At 38.5% G+C, this 11,891-nt stretch overlaps 1 protein-coding gene across 6 annotated transcripts in view; it reads left to right on the top strand.

Moving 5' to 3' along the window:
• Positions 1–612: 612 nt before the first annotated feature.
• The window catches only part of gria1b (glutamate receptor, ionotropic, AMPA 1b), a 94,687-nt gene continuing 83,408 nt past the window's right edge, over positions 613–11,891 (top strand). For 3 of the 6 annotated variants that reach the window (XM_022676175.2, XM_015604601.3, XM_007244536.3), the window contains exons 1-2: positions 613–1,128; positions 2,269–2,403. In XM_022676175.2, coding sequence (XP_022531896.2) covers positions 1,029–1,128; positions 2,269–2,403 — 235 coding nt within the window. In that variant the 5' untranslated portion in view covers positions 613–1,028. The remainder of the gene's footprint in view (positions 1,129–2,268; positions 2,404–11,891) is intronic. The other 3 variants (XR_007425115.1, XM_007244537.3, XM_007244535.3) reach the window with 1 other exon arrangement.

Here is an 11,891-nt window from a genome sequence, read left to right as displayed (position 1 = left end):
TGTAAGATGAGATGGTGGTGAGATTTAATATTTAATGTTTTAATACATATGATCTGGGCTAAATATTTCTGGTTGGTACAACTGCATGTTTTTTTTTTTTTCAAAACTTAAAAGACTGAGTTGGTCTCAAAACTCAAAAATGTAGTGCAGTAAGTTGCCTTAATATTTTGAGTTTTCTTAACTTTTTTATTTTTACAGTGTATGGTGAACAATTGGTGCCAAATTATAAAGCAATTACTGCAAATGAAAATAAAACCCCTTTTTCATCCATCTGTTTTATGAAATTGTATGCTGATGAAATGTAAAATGCAAATTTAAAAGAAGAAAGTTGAGGACTTAAACGTTAAAATTCTAACGTTTGCACAACCATTTAACATTAAATGTTTTATCAACGTGGAAACAACAGATGTTAATTCAACCACATTTCAACGTTGAAGCTTGGTTGTGTGCCAGCTGGTATGCTTTCAGAAAATGTGTGTAAACAATCGAGAAATTAATTTTAATATTAATATTTATCTTAAAATACATCTGTTTATTGTTACAGCTCGTCTCTGAGTGAATGGTACAGTCTGCTCAGTTTCCGAATAAACCGCTCCACGCGCAGCAGCGTCCCCTTCCCAGTCCGCACTCTGCTACAGCAGCGCTCGCGGTGATGTTTTGTGATGTTGGGTGAATAAAGCTCAGCTCGCGTGACCCCGTTTGTACTGCTCACACCTTTTTGTCTCTCTCCGACGGAGCGCGGGCGCGCGGCACAGCACGGCACGCGGAGTGAGTAGAGAGAGAGCAACGGAGAGTGTGCGAGTGAGAGAAAGCGAAGAGAGAGAGCAACAGATAGAGAGAAAGAGTGAGTGAGTATCTGAGAGAGAGAGGGTGAGAGAGAAAGCAAGAGAGAGCGAGAGAGAGAGAAGCGCGCGCGGAGCTCGAGACTGCCCCTCTCTCTCGCGCTGGTGCGGCCGGGCTTGGCGGGAGCTCGGCGGGATACATGCGCGCACTCCGGCTGCTTTTGCGCCGCCGATGCACGAGGAAATATGCAGCGCAGTCCGGCCCTCTTCCTCCTCCTGCTCCTCGTCCTGAGCGGCCTGCTGGGACTCAGCTCCAGCTCCAGCTTTCCCAGTAACATCAACATAGGTGAGTACAGGGGGCTCCTCGCGCGCGCGGACTCTGAAGTTCCTGAGCGGAGAGCTCGAGAGTGGACACAACTTTAGTTTAGCGTCTTTTTAGGTGTTTTTATGTGTCTAAAACGCAAGAAACGGTGATTTGATGCCTCGAAGGCAGTGTAGAGATGCAGGTGTCTGTTTATCTAAACGGAAAGGAAGAAAATAACGTTACGTCCTGACGTTGCCAAAGTATGGACAGCTCACCGCTAAAAATGAGCGTTTAGCTGTGTGTTTTTTATTAGATATTAGCATTTTAGCACAGTAAAACAGAATATAGATAACTAAACTTCCATTTAAACATGATTGGGTGCGTTTTTGACTCAGAATCCTGTCAGAATAGACAACATTTCGTGGACATTTTGGCTTATTTTGTCTTCTTTTTTAAGCTACAGCATCCTTAAAAAAGGTAGCTTAGCTAAAGTGGGAAAAATATATGTATGAATGAGTATATATATTGTTGTTAGTTAAACGTGTGTGTTTAGCTGTGTTGTCATTGGTTAATAGCGTTTTAGCACAGTTAAACAGAATATAGAAAACTAAACTTCAATTTAGACATGACTGGGTGCCTTTTTACCTCAGAATCCTGTCAGAATTTACACCTTTTTTATACAGGTTTTTGGTGGACATTTTGGCTTATTTTACCTGTCTACAGCATTCTGTCTTTAAAAAAAGTAGCTAATAGGGGAAAATATGCATTTTTTAGATATATTGTTGTTTTTTTTACGCACAAGTCTGTTTGTGTTCACTTCCTGCTGAATGGCACATGACAGCGTATAGTCAGTCCATTCTGTGGAAAATAAGGCAAATCAAAGTTGACATTAAGATTAACTAGCATGAAACATAGAGAGAGATAAGCAAGCAAAATATAAAAGAGGGTCACAGCCATGACTTGGTTCTGTACCTGTGAGTTATACCTGCTGGACACACTGCATGTATAAAAGAGCTTCAATGACCTGTATTCATGCCAGCTTTTCGGTTAAAATGCATAGCATTATCCGTTGACTGAGTGCATTTGAGCTGTTTTGTCTGCGAGAGTGTTTGTGTTTGCTTCCTGCTGTACTGCGCAGTTTTTCCCATCTCTCTCTCTGTCTCTTTCGCTCTCTCCTCACAGGGGGTCTGTTCCCCACCGACTCCCACGAGTATGAAGTGTTCCGCTTTGCTCTCTCTCAGAACCATGAGGTGCCCAAACTGGTACCACAGGTGGACATGGTGGACACGGGCAGCAGCTTCGCCATGACATATGCATGTAAGTGCAGTTCTTTCTGTGTGATAAACAGCTCTGGAAAAAAATAAGAGACCACTTAAAAATGATGAGTTTCTTTGATTTCACCAAAATGAACACCTCTGGAATATAATCAAGAGGAAGATGGATGAAGAATTGGAAGAACAGCTTGATTTTTTGCACCAGAAGTGGCATAAAGTTAACAAAAAGCAGTGTGTAAAACTGGTGGAGGAGAACATGCCAAGATGCATGAAACCTGTGATTAAAAACGAAGGTTATTCCACCTAATACTGATTTCTGAACTCTTAAAACTTCATGAATATGAACTTGTTTTCTTTGCATTATTTGGGGTCTAAAAGCTCTGCATCTTTTTCAGCAATTTCTCATTTTCTGCAAATAAATGCTCTAAATGCCAATATTTGTATTTGGAATTTGGGAGAAATGTTGCTCATAGTTTTTAAAATAAAACAACAATGTTCCTTTTATTCAAACATATACCTATAAATAGAATAGAAAAATCAGAGAAACTGATTCAGAAACTGAAGTAGTATTTATTTCTTTTAACAGCTGAAACAGAGCTGTATCTGACTGTTTGAATTAGGTCTGGACAATAATTCAGTATCAATGTATTTCACAATACAAAATGTTTTATTTAATATAATATAAATTCTTTACAGCTTCTATCATCGACTGACTTTCATTAGAGAACATATTACATCGATTTATCATGCAACATATAAAGAAGACCACAATATTCCAGTTTTTTTTTAGTCAGTTTTTATGTTACTTTTTTATTGTGCATATTGATAGTTGAATAATCCCATATTTAAGTAATTATATAAGTAAATATATAAGTAGCCATGATAACCAATGCTGTGCTTCTCGTCACTTGTGACCCTTAATTCATATAATGCTGCCACATGACACAGAGCGTTTCGGTCACGCTCTGGAAAATAAAGCTGACGTGAAGATAAACTAGCATGAAACATGACGGGATAAAGCAGAGGCTTTAAAAAAAAACAACAAATAATGAATTTAATCACTGCCATGACTTGGTGGATGTGGTCCTGTTAGCTGTTGTTGTGAAGTGGACCTTCTGGAAACACTGCAGGAATAATAGAGTGAAAAGTTCTGCTGTAAGAAAATTCAATGGCCTGTAGTCATGCTATCGCTACATTTAAGCCTGTTTGTTAGAATTGTGTATGGTTAAACTGCAGTTTCCATATATGATATGAACTAATAGTCTATCATTATGGACAGACAGACATGCTTCACTGTTTTCTTCAGTTACTTTTAAACTGCACTAGATATTTTGATTGTAGCCACATCAAATGAATCTCATCTTTATCCCACTACCATGTCGATTACACAATCCTCACCTAATTGGACTATAACAGCAACAGAACCTGAGAATGCTGGGTATCTTTTCATCTTTAAGCACGTTCACTTATCAGACCAAACAAATCAGATATTCCTCTGATCCCTGAAAGAGACATTAGAAGGTTCTGCTGTCGCATTGTTGGGAAGATTACAGCATGATTTGCTTAACATGAAGAATCTTTTAACATCAAACGGGTTGGTGTTTGTGGAGTGCGAAGGCGAGAGGTGCGTTGGTGCGCTTCGAATCCCGCTGATATTAGCAGCTCCTGACAGCGCGGATGATGACGGCATCCTCACCCAAGACTCAGCTGGCGGTGTCATTCAGCGACTGCTTCGTGTTTGAAGTCGGAGGTTGACTCAGGCAACTGGCATTATTTATTTCAACTCCAGCCAGAATCTGCCTGAACAATGTGCAACCTCTATCGACACGGTGTATGGAGCCCCATGATCAGCGAGCATTTAAGTATGATTCTGAGATCTGGAGTGATGGAGTCAGGGGGTGCAATGAAGACTCTAGCAGAGTGTTGTATACTAGTGTGGTAGCATGTATTTGAGAGTGGATCTACATGGGGTGTAGTCAGATATTAATGTCAGTCTCAGGTAACGGCATCACCGCAGAACAGTGTCGGTGCTATGAGATGTTCCCCAACAAACAACCGCATTCTAATACATTCTAATGCATACAATTTCCTAATTGGTTGAATGGTTGAAACATTTATGAAAAAAACAACAATTCTAGGTAAAGCATGTACAGGTTAACTGTTAGCATCTGTGTATGCGTCCAGCGTTTTAATATAAAAGTCTGTTCACTCAGTGGCCATATTTGTCAGGCTTGTGAGCATTTATTTGGTAAAGAGTTTGTAGGATTTACCTCAATAATGCACAACAAATCTCAGGGACTTTTCACAGAGATGTTATAAATGAGGAGACCAGTCACTGGTCATGATGTCTGCTTACAGATAAAGCCTTGCCCTTCAATAAATTAGAGCCACTCAGCTTGCTGGATATGTTGTGAGCACAAGTGGACAGTATTTATATATAATTTATACATATTTATATATCCATATATAATTCTAATTCAAGACCTAAACTGAAACCTCGCCCTAATCCTAAACCTATTCCTAATGCTGAACCCATTTTAATCCTTACATTATTCATAATCCAAACCCCAGTCCTAATCCTAAACCCAAAGAAATCCTTTAACATTTAGGAGTATTCTGTTGTATATTTATTTGCCCTAGAACCTATCAATTGTCATATATTTCGTTTCCATATTCATATTATGACCCTGTCCACAACCTGAAATTCAACCCAAAACATAATTCTAATTCAAAACCTAAACCAAACCCTGGAGCTAATTCTAAACCTATTCCTTATCCTAAACCCATTATAATCCTTACACTATTCATAATTCAAACCACAGTCCTAATCATAAACATATTCTTAATCCTAACAGTGTTCCTAATCCTAAACCCATTTCTATTCCTTACCCCAGACCCAATCCTAGACCTTTTCATAATCTTAAACCATGTTCCTAATCTTGTTCTTCTAATCCTAAATCCATCACTAATCCTTATAGTATTCTTAATCCTTACCCAGGTCCTAACCTATTTTTTAACCCTAAACCCTGTTCCTAATCATTAAACCCTTTACTAATCATAACCTATTCCTAATTCTAACTGCTATGCTCATCCTAAACCCATTCCTATTCCTAAACCCGTTCCTAATACTAACCCCATTACTAATCCCAACACTATCTCTAATCCCAAACCTCTAAAGGAAGTGGAACCATCTTTTCTAACCTAGCAACAGTTTCTATGCAAGATCAAAATATGTGGGTGGATCATCGACTGAACTGTCAAATGGCACATTATCGAAACAGTTGGCTTTGTTGTTGTGTGTTGGAGGAGTGTGCGCTCTGGGCTTTATAGTCAGTAAAGTTCCTTCTGGAATGCTCTTCATGCTTTACGTGATTTACACATGGATGATGCCCTGAGAAGCTTGAACTTCTGCGGTGCTTGATGATGGGCTTTAGAATAGCAGCTGAATTTGCCTTGGGGCGAGTGATGGTGGAGATGTTTATTTTACGATTGATCCTGAGAGATTGTGTGATTGTGTTAGGTGTGTAAGTGAAGTGCGCTGGAGGAGGGAGGGTGCTTCAAAGCAGAGCAGTACATAGGCACCGCATTTGTGTAGGCTATGTATGAAGTGTGAAAGCAATTATATGGAGCTAATTACCTGCACGGCTACAGTGTCTTCTCAGAGGGGGATGTTAGCAGTACATGGATGGTTTCTGTCTCATCCCCCTCGTGTGATTGCGTGTGACTCTCTGGCTCTGTTGAGTGTGATGGAAGAATGTGATGAAGAGTAGTGTGCTTTAAAGACCATCAAAATGAAATTCCCCTTTCATAATATGATATTAATCGTATTTACTGTTTTTTTCTTCTTCTGTTCTCTGCCAATTGCTATCACACCAGCCCAGGAAAGCTGAGAGCTATCAGAAAGAGGAGAGAAATGAAACAAGCTTTGGGAAGCATGATTAGAAGGGAGGTTCCTCTAGTTCGCTGAACTCATCCGCAGCATCCGCAAATATTTATCTGTTTGTTCTGGTGAGAAACAAGTACGCAGACTTACAGACTTGACAAAAAAGAGGTTTGTCATCTATATCCAGCTCTCCACTTTTAGAACATGGTGGTAAAACTGAATATGAGATTCTGTGTTTTATGTGCCTTGTGCTATTGTTTTTGTGCCCTGGTGCTTTGAAGTTAGTTTTCGGGTTTCAAATATAACAGTGCTCAACAAAAATGCTGAAAGCGCAGAAGCACTTAAAAAAAGAGAACAAAAAAAACAACAGTTGCTGTGCACTGTTATGCCATCTATTGTAAGTGCCTCAGAAATGCCAATTCATGCCCTGAAAATGTCAGCCACGCAGTGTAGCAGTTGGTGCAGTAATATAAATGTCTGTTAAACCTAGTAATTTCATGCTCATTTCGCTCTGTTTGTGTGTGCATGATGTGCTTGTCGGTTGCTGTCCTTTCTGAACTCCATTCCCTAGCGAAAGATTAACTATTAAATAGACACAGAAATGCAAATGTAGCGTATTAGTCACAGTGCCCCGTAGCCAAGATACGCATTATCATAATCTGTCATTGAAGATGATTAAAAGGAAAGCAACACCGGATGTGCTGGCCACCTCATGATTTTATCTGATATCTCATACTGATGTGTGCATGTAGCCAAGTGAATGAAAACCTTATCATAAAAGTGAAGACTGCAGCCTTCAAGTGGCCTTCAAGTAATTTTTTTAACAAATCAACCTTGTCGTCTATGGATTACCATAAACAATCTTTCTTGCAGCATGTTTACATGCATCTCCCAGCTGGGATGAGACCTTGGCGATGTAGAGAAATGTTGAAAAATGGCCTGATGTGTTCCACAGTGCTGGCAGGGGTGTAGGTACACGAAGGGGACTGCTTATGCTAACACATGCTAGCACAGTGCAGTGCAGGTTTGCTGTGACAGTTGCCTGAAAGGGCTGCCTAAGTGGCCGTGTCTCGGAGGAGCTCCGCTAATCGTTCAGCGCAGCCCAGCTCAGCTCTGCCACATTCATTTAATCTATTATTCATCGCATCATAGCTAAAGTGATTATTTTCCAAAGTTAAGACTCGTGCGTATGCAGCAGCACTCCTCTCCAGCCTGGCAGGAGTTAGAAGGGGGGTACAGTTGTTAAAAATCCATTTATGCAGGAAAGGGTTTGCCAGTATGTAACTGGAGTAGGACATGTGCTCTTTGGGTGGGTGTAGTGGTGTTGGTAGGAGTTGAGAGGTGTTTAGAATTACCATATCAAGGGGAATATTAGATTTTTAAATGCCCAGATATTTCTTCAGGTTGTGACAGAATATATTCAGTATATAAAAACAAAAAGTGACTAACGTTGCTGTATAATCCTAGTGTGTCAACATAGGATACAAAAACCCACATGCAGATATGGATATAGCTGTGTTAAAAAAAATCTATTTAGGTAAAATTTTACAATGCAAGGCTGTGTTTCTGTTACCAGGACATAGTCTGAGTTATTCACCTGTTAGTCTAACAGAAGCATTGGTAAATATTGACACACTCTTTAATTGAAATGAAATCTTTATTAGTATTGACAGTGTGTTTCTCTTCAGCTTGTTAAAGATATCCTGGCATTCAGGCTTGGAAAGAGATGTCTGACAAACACAAGAAAATACACTTTTATACAAACAGCAAAACACATGTCAGATGTTTTGACACATGACAGACAAAACACCACAGACACTTTATACTCAAAAGCAACAGTTTAATCAAAGGAATGTGCCAGATGTTAAGAGAAGAATAGTAGATGAGGTATAGACTAAGTTTGATCCAGTCCAAATTTGTTTGATTGACTGACAGTTATTACACAGGGCAACAGACAGACAAACATCTTGTATCTTTTTTGTATATTTTTTGTTTTTGGCTTTTGGATAAAATGTGAATCTGGCAGTTCTTCTTCATATACCAACATGTCAAATATCAATGGACAAAAACTAGTATAGTATACCGTGACTTTTGTGTCCCTTGGAAGCTATAGAACACTGCACTGACCTGCTGGTTTCTATTCACACGGAAAGTTCTGTCTACTGTGGATGGTAATGCCTTCTGTGATGTATTCTCGATACATGCAGGACACTGTGGATTAAGGAATGTAAATAGTCCACAGAACTTTAAAAATAGAAGGTCTCACCTAACTGATTCCACTATCAGGACTCTCTAAAACTACCATGATTAACATTTGCCTGCTATGAAAAGGCTGGTCATTGTACAGGTTTGGGAGTTCTTAAGCCTTCCCCTGAGTTAACACTTCATGATCAAGTTACCTACTGACATCCCATGATGACAATGACCACACTTTTAAATGAATGAATCAATAGAAATGTTCTTAAATGAACAAAACAATTTTTTTACACTGACATCCTTAAAAATCCTTAAAGACGTTTTTTCCTTCTCCTTCACGTTTTAAACATTATTGTTTTTGTCCAATACTAATGATATATGTCTTACATATCTACAGTGTCAAATCTAAAAACAACTTTTATTAGATTGAGATAACAAAGCTTATAGCTACGTTTAGTTGTCAGTAACACGTAAACAGCTCATAATAGAACATCTATATTTTCTGGAAGTTTACTTACCAATTTCTCAGTCAATTCTATTAGTTTAACCATAGTCGTGTTGAACAGAGTTATACTGCTGATGTTACATTTACACTAATAATTCCCTTAGTCCTGAGAGCTGCAGAGATACTGAGCTGTCACGTGAATAGAGTGTGTGAATAAAACCGGTGCGGTTTGTAAACACTGAGCCACAAGAGCCCAAAAGCAACATATTGAGCATAGCCAAACATCTGCAATGTCATCACTCTGGTGTGTGAGTGGAAAGCAGAGTATTCATCTTTTAATCTCAAATTCAAATGTTTTCAGTGTGCAGCAAAAATAAAGGAATTGGCCTCACTTTTCCAGAACGTTTGAATGGAAGTGTGAGTTGTGGAGACACAGACAACTGTCTTTAAATTGTCTCCATTTTCTTTTGCTTTTCTGATCCGGAAAATTAGGAAAACAGATTAAGGGATTATTATTGGGTTTACATTTAGATTAGAAGTTAATGTGTATTTAGCTTTTATATTAACAGGAAAGTTCATTAAAACAGTGATTTTGTAAATAATATATTCATCTTTGTTGCCGTCATTGTTGGTAAGCAAATGCGTGAAACAACCTCTAAATAGTTTTGCTAAATTTAAAACACAAAAGCTACGTAGTGTTATTTGGTAAATGAGCAATTCATAATCAAAAAAATTTAATTATGTGTTTCAATAATGAAAATATTATTTCACTGCAAGACAGTGGATAACTTAACATATGAATGTTTAAAGTTAAATTTAAAATCTATATATATATATTTATGTCTACTAAATGAAAATCTACATAATTCTTAGACACATAATATCATTCTCAGCATTAGCTTTGAAATGCATATATAGGTCACACACTAAAAAGAGAGTGGATATTTGCTGCTGTTGAAGTGATAATTGTCACCTGCAACACTCTACTGTCTCACAGAACACTGAAGGTACATCCTCTTGAGAATCCTTAGCAGATGTTGAAAAAGAAGAAGAGTAAATGGCAATTGTTGAAAGCTGTTAATTAGAGCTGAATCTGATATTACATTGTTATTTTATTTCTGTATGCTGCCGTTGCTGTATGACTTGCAGTGTAATGTATCCTGCACTTAGCATTTCTGTTTGACATTTAAAATGCGTTAGTTTATGTTAATTTGTAAAGATTTCTATAGTTTTATATTCTATTTGAATGTCTGCATAGCTTGAGATAGACCAGGCAAAATGTCTTTAGATTTCTGAATATTAACTGTATATGAACAAGTTGTTTTGTATATGACATATTTAGCCACTTCTAAACACACTTAGATTGTCAGAGTAATAGTTTAGAGTTGTATGTTTTGACTGAAAGGGGCAACTTGTGGTCATAAATATTATTCATGCAGCTGTAGTGTGAAATAAAATGTGATCTAGCATTGTACAAAATTGCTGTTGATTTAGGCACAAATTCATTGGTCAGTTCCACCTTAACTAAAGCAGGAATCATCACTAAATATGACCCACTGCCATTCGCAATATGAGTCACTCCATGACGGTCTGGCATGACTACCCATGAAGTTTCATTCTTGTTGTTTGTTCCTTTCTGGGTGCAACTATGTTTTTGATGATATATTAAAAAAATTAAATGTCATGTTAAGTAACATTAAATTGTTAGACTTTGGGATCCTGAGGGATGTTGACCATTTTATGCTTATATGCCATTTTGTTTTATTACATACTATCATCTTTTTATAACTTTAACAAGACATGTTATTTCAGTTTCCTCTGACAGACATTCATTGTTCAGTGTTATTCAGATTCATCTATCTGACGTGCTTCTTGTGAGGAAAATCTGGCCCTGAATAGATAGGGCACCTGGAGTGGCATAAGGCTTTATGACAGCCTGCTCAGGGAATTCATCTGATCAGACTCTCTCAGCCCTGGTTTCTACACATATCAGTCCCTTTATCACTCTGACAGGCAGCCAAACCAAATGTCCGTAGCATGTCAATCAGCAAGACTCCAAAGGGGCCCATTGAGTCAGCTTACATCAGACCAGGGCTCAGAACAAACAGCGCTTTGTGGATTCTCCCTGAGGATTACATGGCTTTCGGGGAGGGTACTGAGGTAGTTGTACCTGCTTGGTAACTGCGAAGGTGAAGCCAACAAGGAATGAAGTGACTTCAAAGAAAAAAACGTGTCCTGATGTAAAAGGGGTGTCTGAATGTGGGGCCTGCTCTCTGTCCTCAGCTACAGGTCATAATCTGATATCGTCACTCTTGGATCAGCTGCATGGCCTTTAGCAAGAACTCCCAGCCCTCAGAGGATTTCAAAATAAAGCCCTGTCACACAGTCAAGACTGTGTTTGGCTCTTGCAGCATACACTGGCTCGGGGCGCTTCATTGTTGATTGCGTATGACAGGGATCTCATTAGCCTGATGTTGCTGGCCACTAGGAATATGCACCTGTCCTGAGGGGATTATGGAGGCAGCTGGGGCATGTGTGTGGCATGATATATGTCTGTGAAAGGCTGGATGACCTTTGTCCTTCACCGATATCATGGGGTGACTGAGATATTTTGTGAATGTGTGTAGTGGTGGAACAATTTTTTTTTTGTAGAGCAGTTACCAGACCTTATATTGTATTTTGCATTCATTTTCTGCATCTCACAGTGCTGTAGGCATGTTACAATTTGACTTTTTAATAGTGTAATGACAAATATAGCAGTTTCAGAGTGTTACAGTATATAAAGTATATAAATAGAAGCAAAATATATATATAGGAAACATAAAAAAAAGTTTTTTTTTAAATAGCACTCATACATTAAGAATGCACATATCAATATATATCGCAATGTGCACATGCCTGTAGCCACATCGCAGAACATACAGTGTTATATGACACTTTTTAGCCATTCTCCTTTTCTATGATGTAGCTGCACAAAGCTGATTATATCGACCCAAAATTGCTTATT

Source organism: Astyanax mexicanus, chromosome 17 (genome assembly GCF_023375975.1).
Source record: "Astyanax mexicanus isolate ESR-SI-001 chromosome 17, AstMex3_surface, whole genome shotgun sequence".
Classification (NCBI taxonomy): Eukaryota; Metazoa; Chordata; class Actinopteri; order Characiformes; family Acestrorhamphidae; genus Astyanax; species Astyanax mexicanus.
Note: the sequence above shows the minus strand (reverse complement) of the source record. Positions and strands in the feature narration are given on the sequence as shown.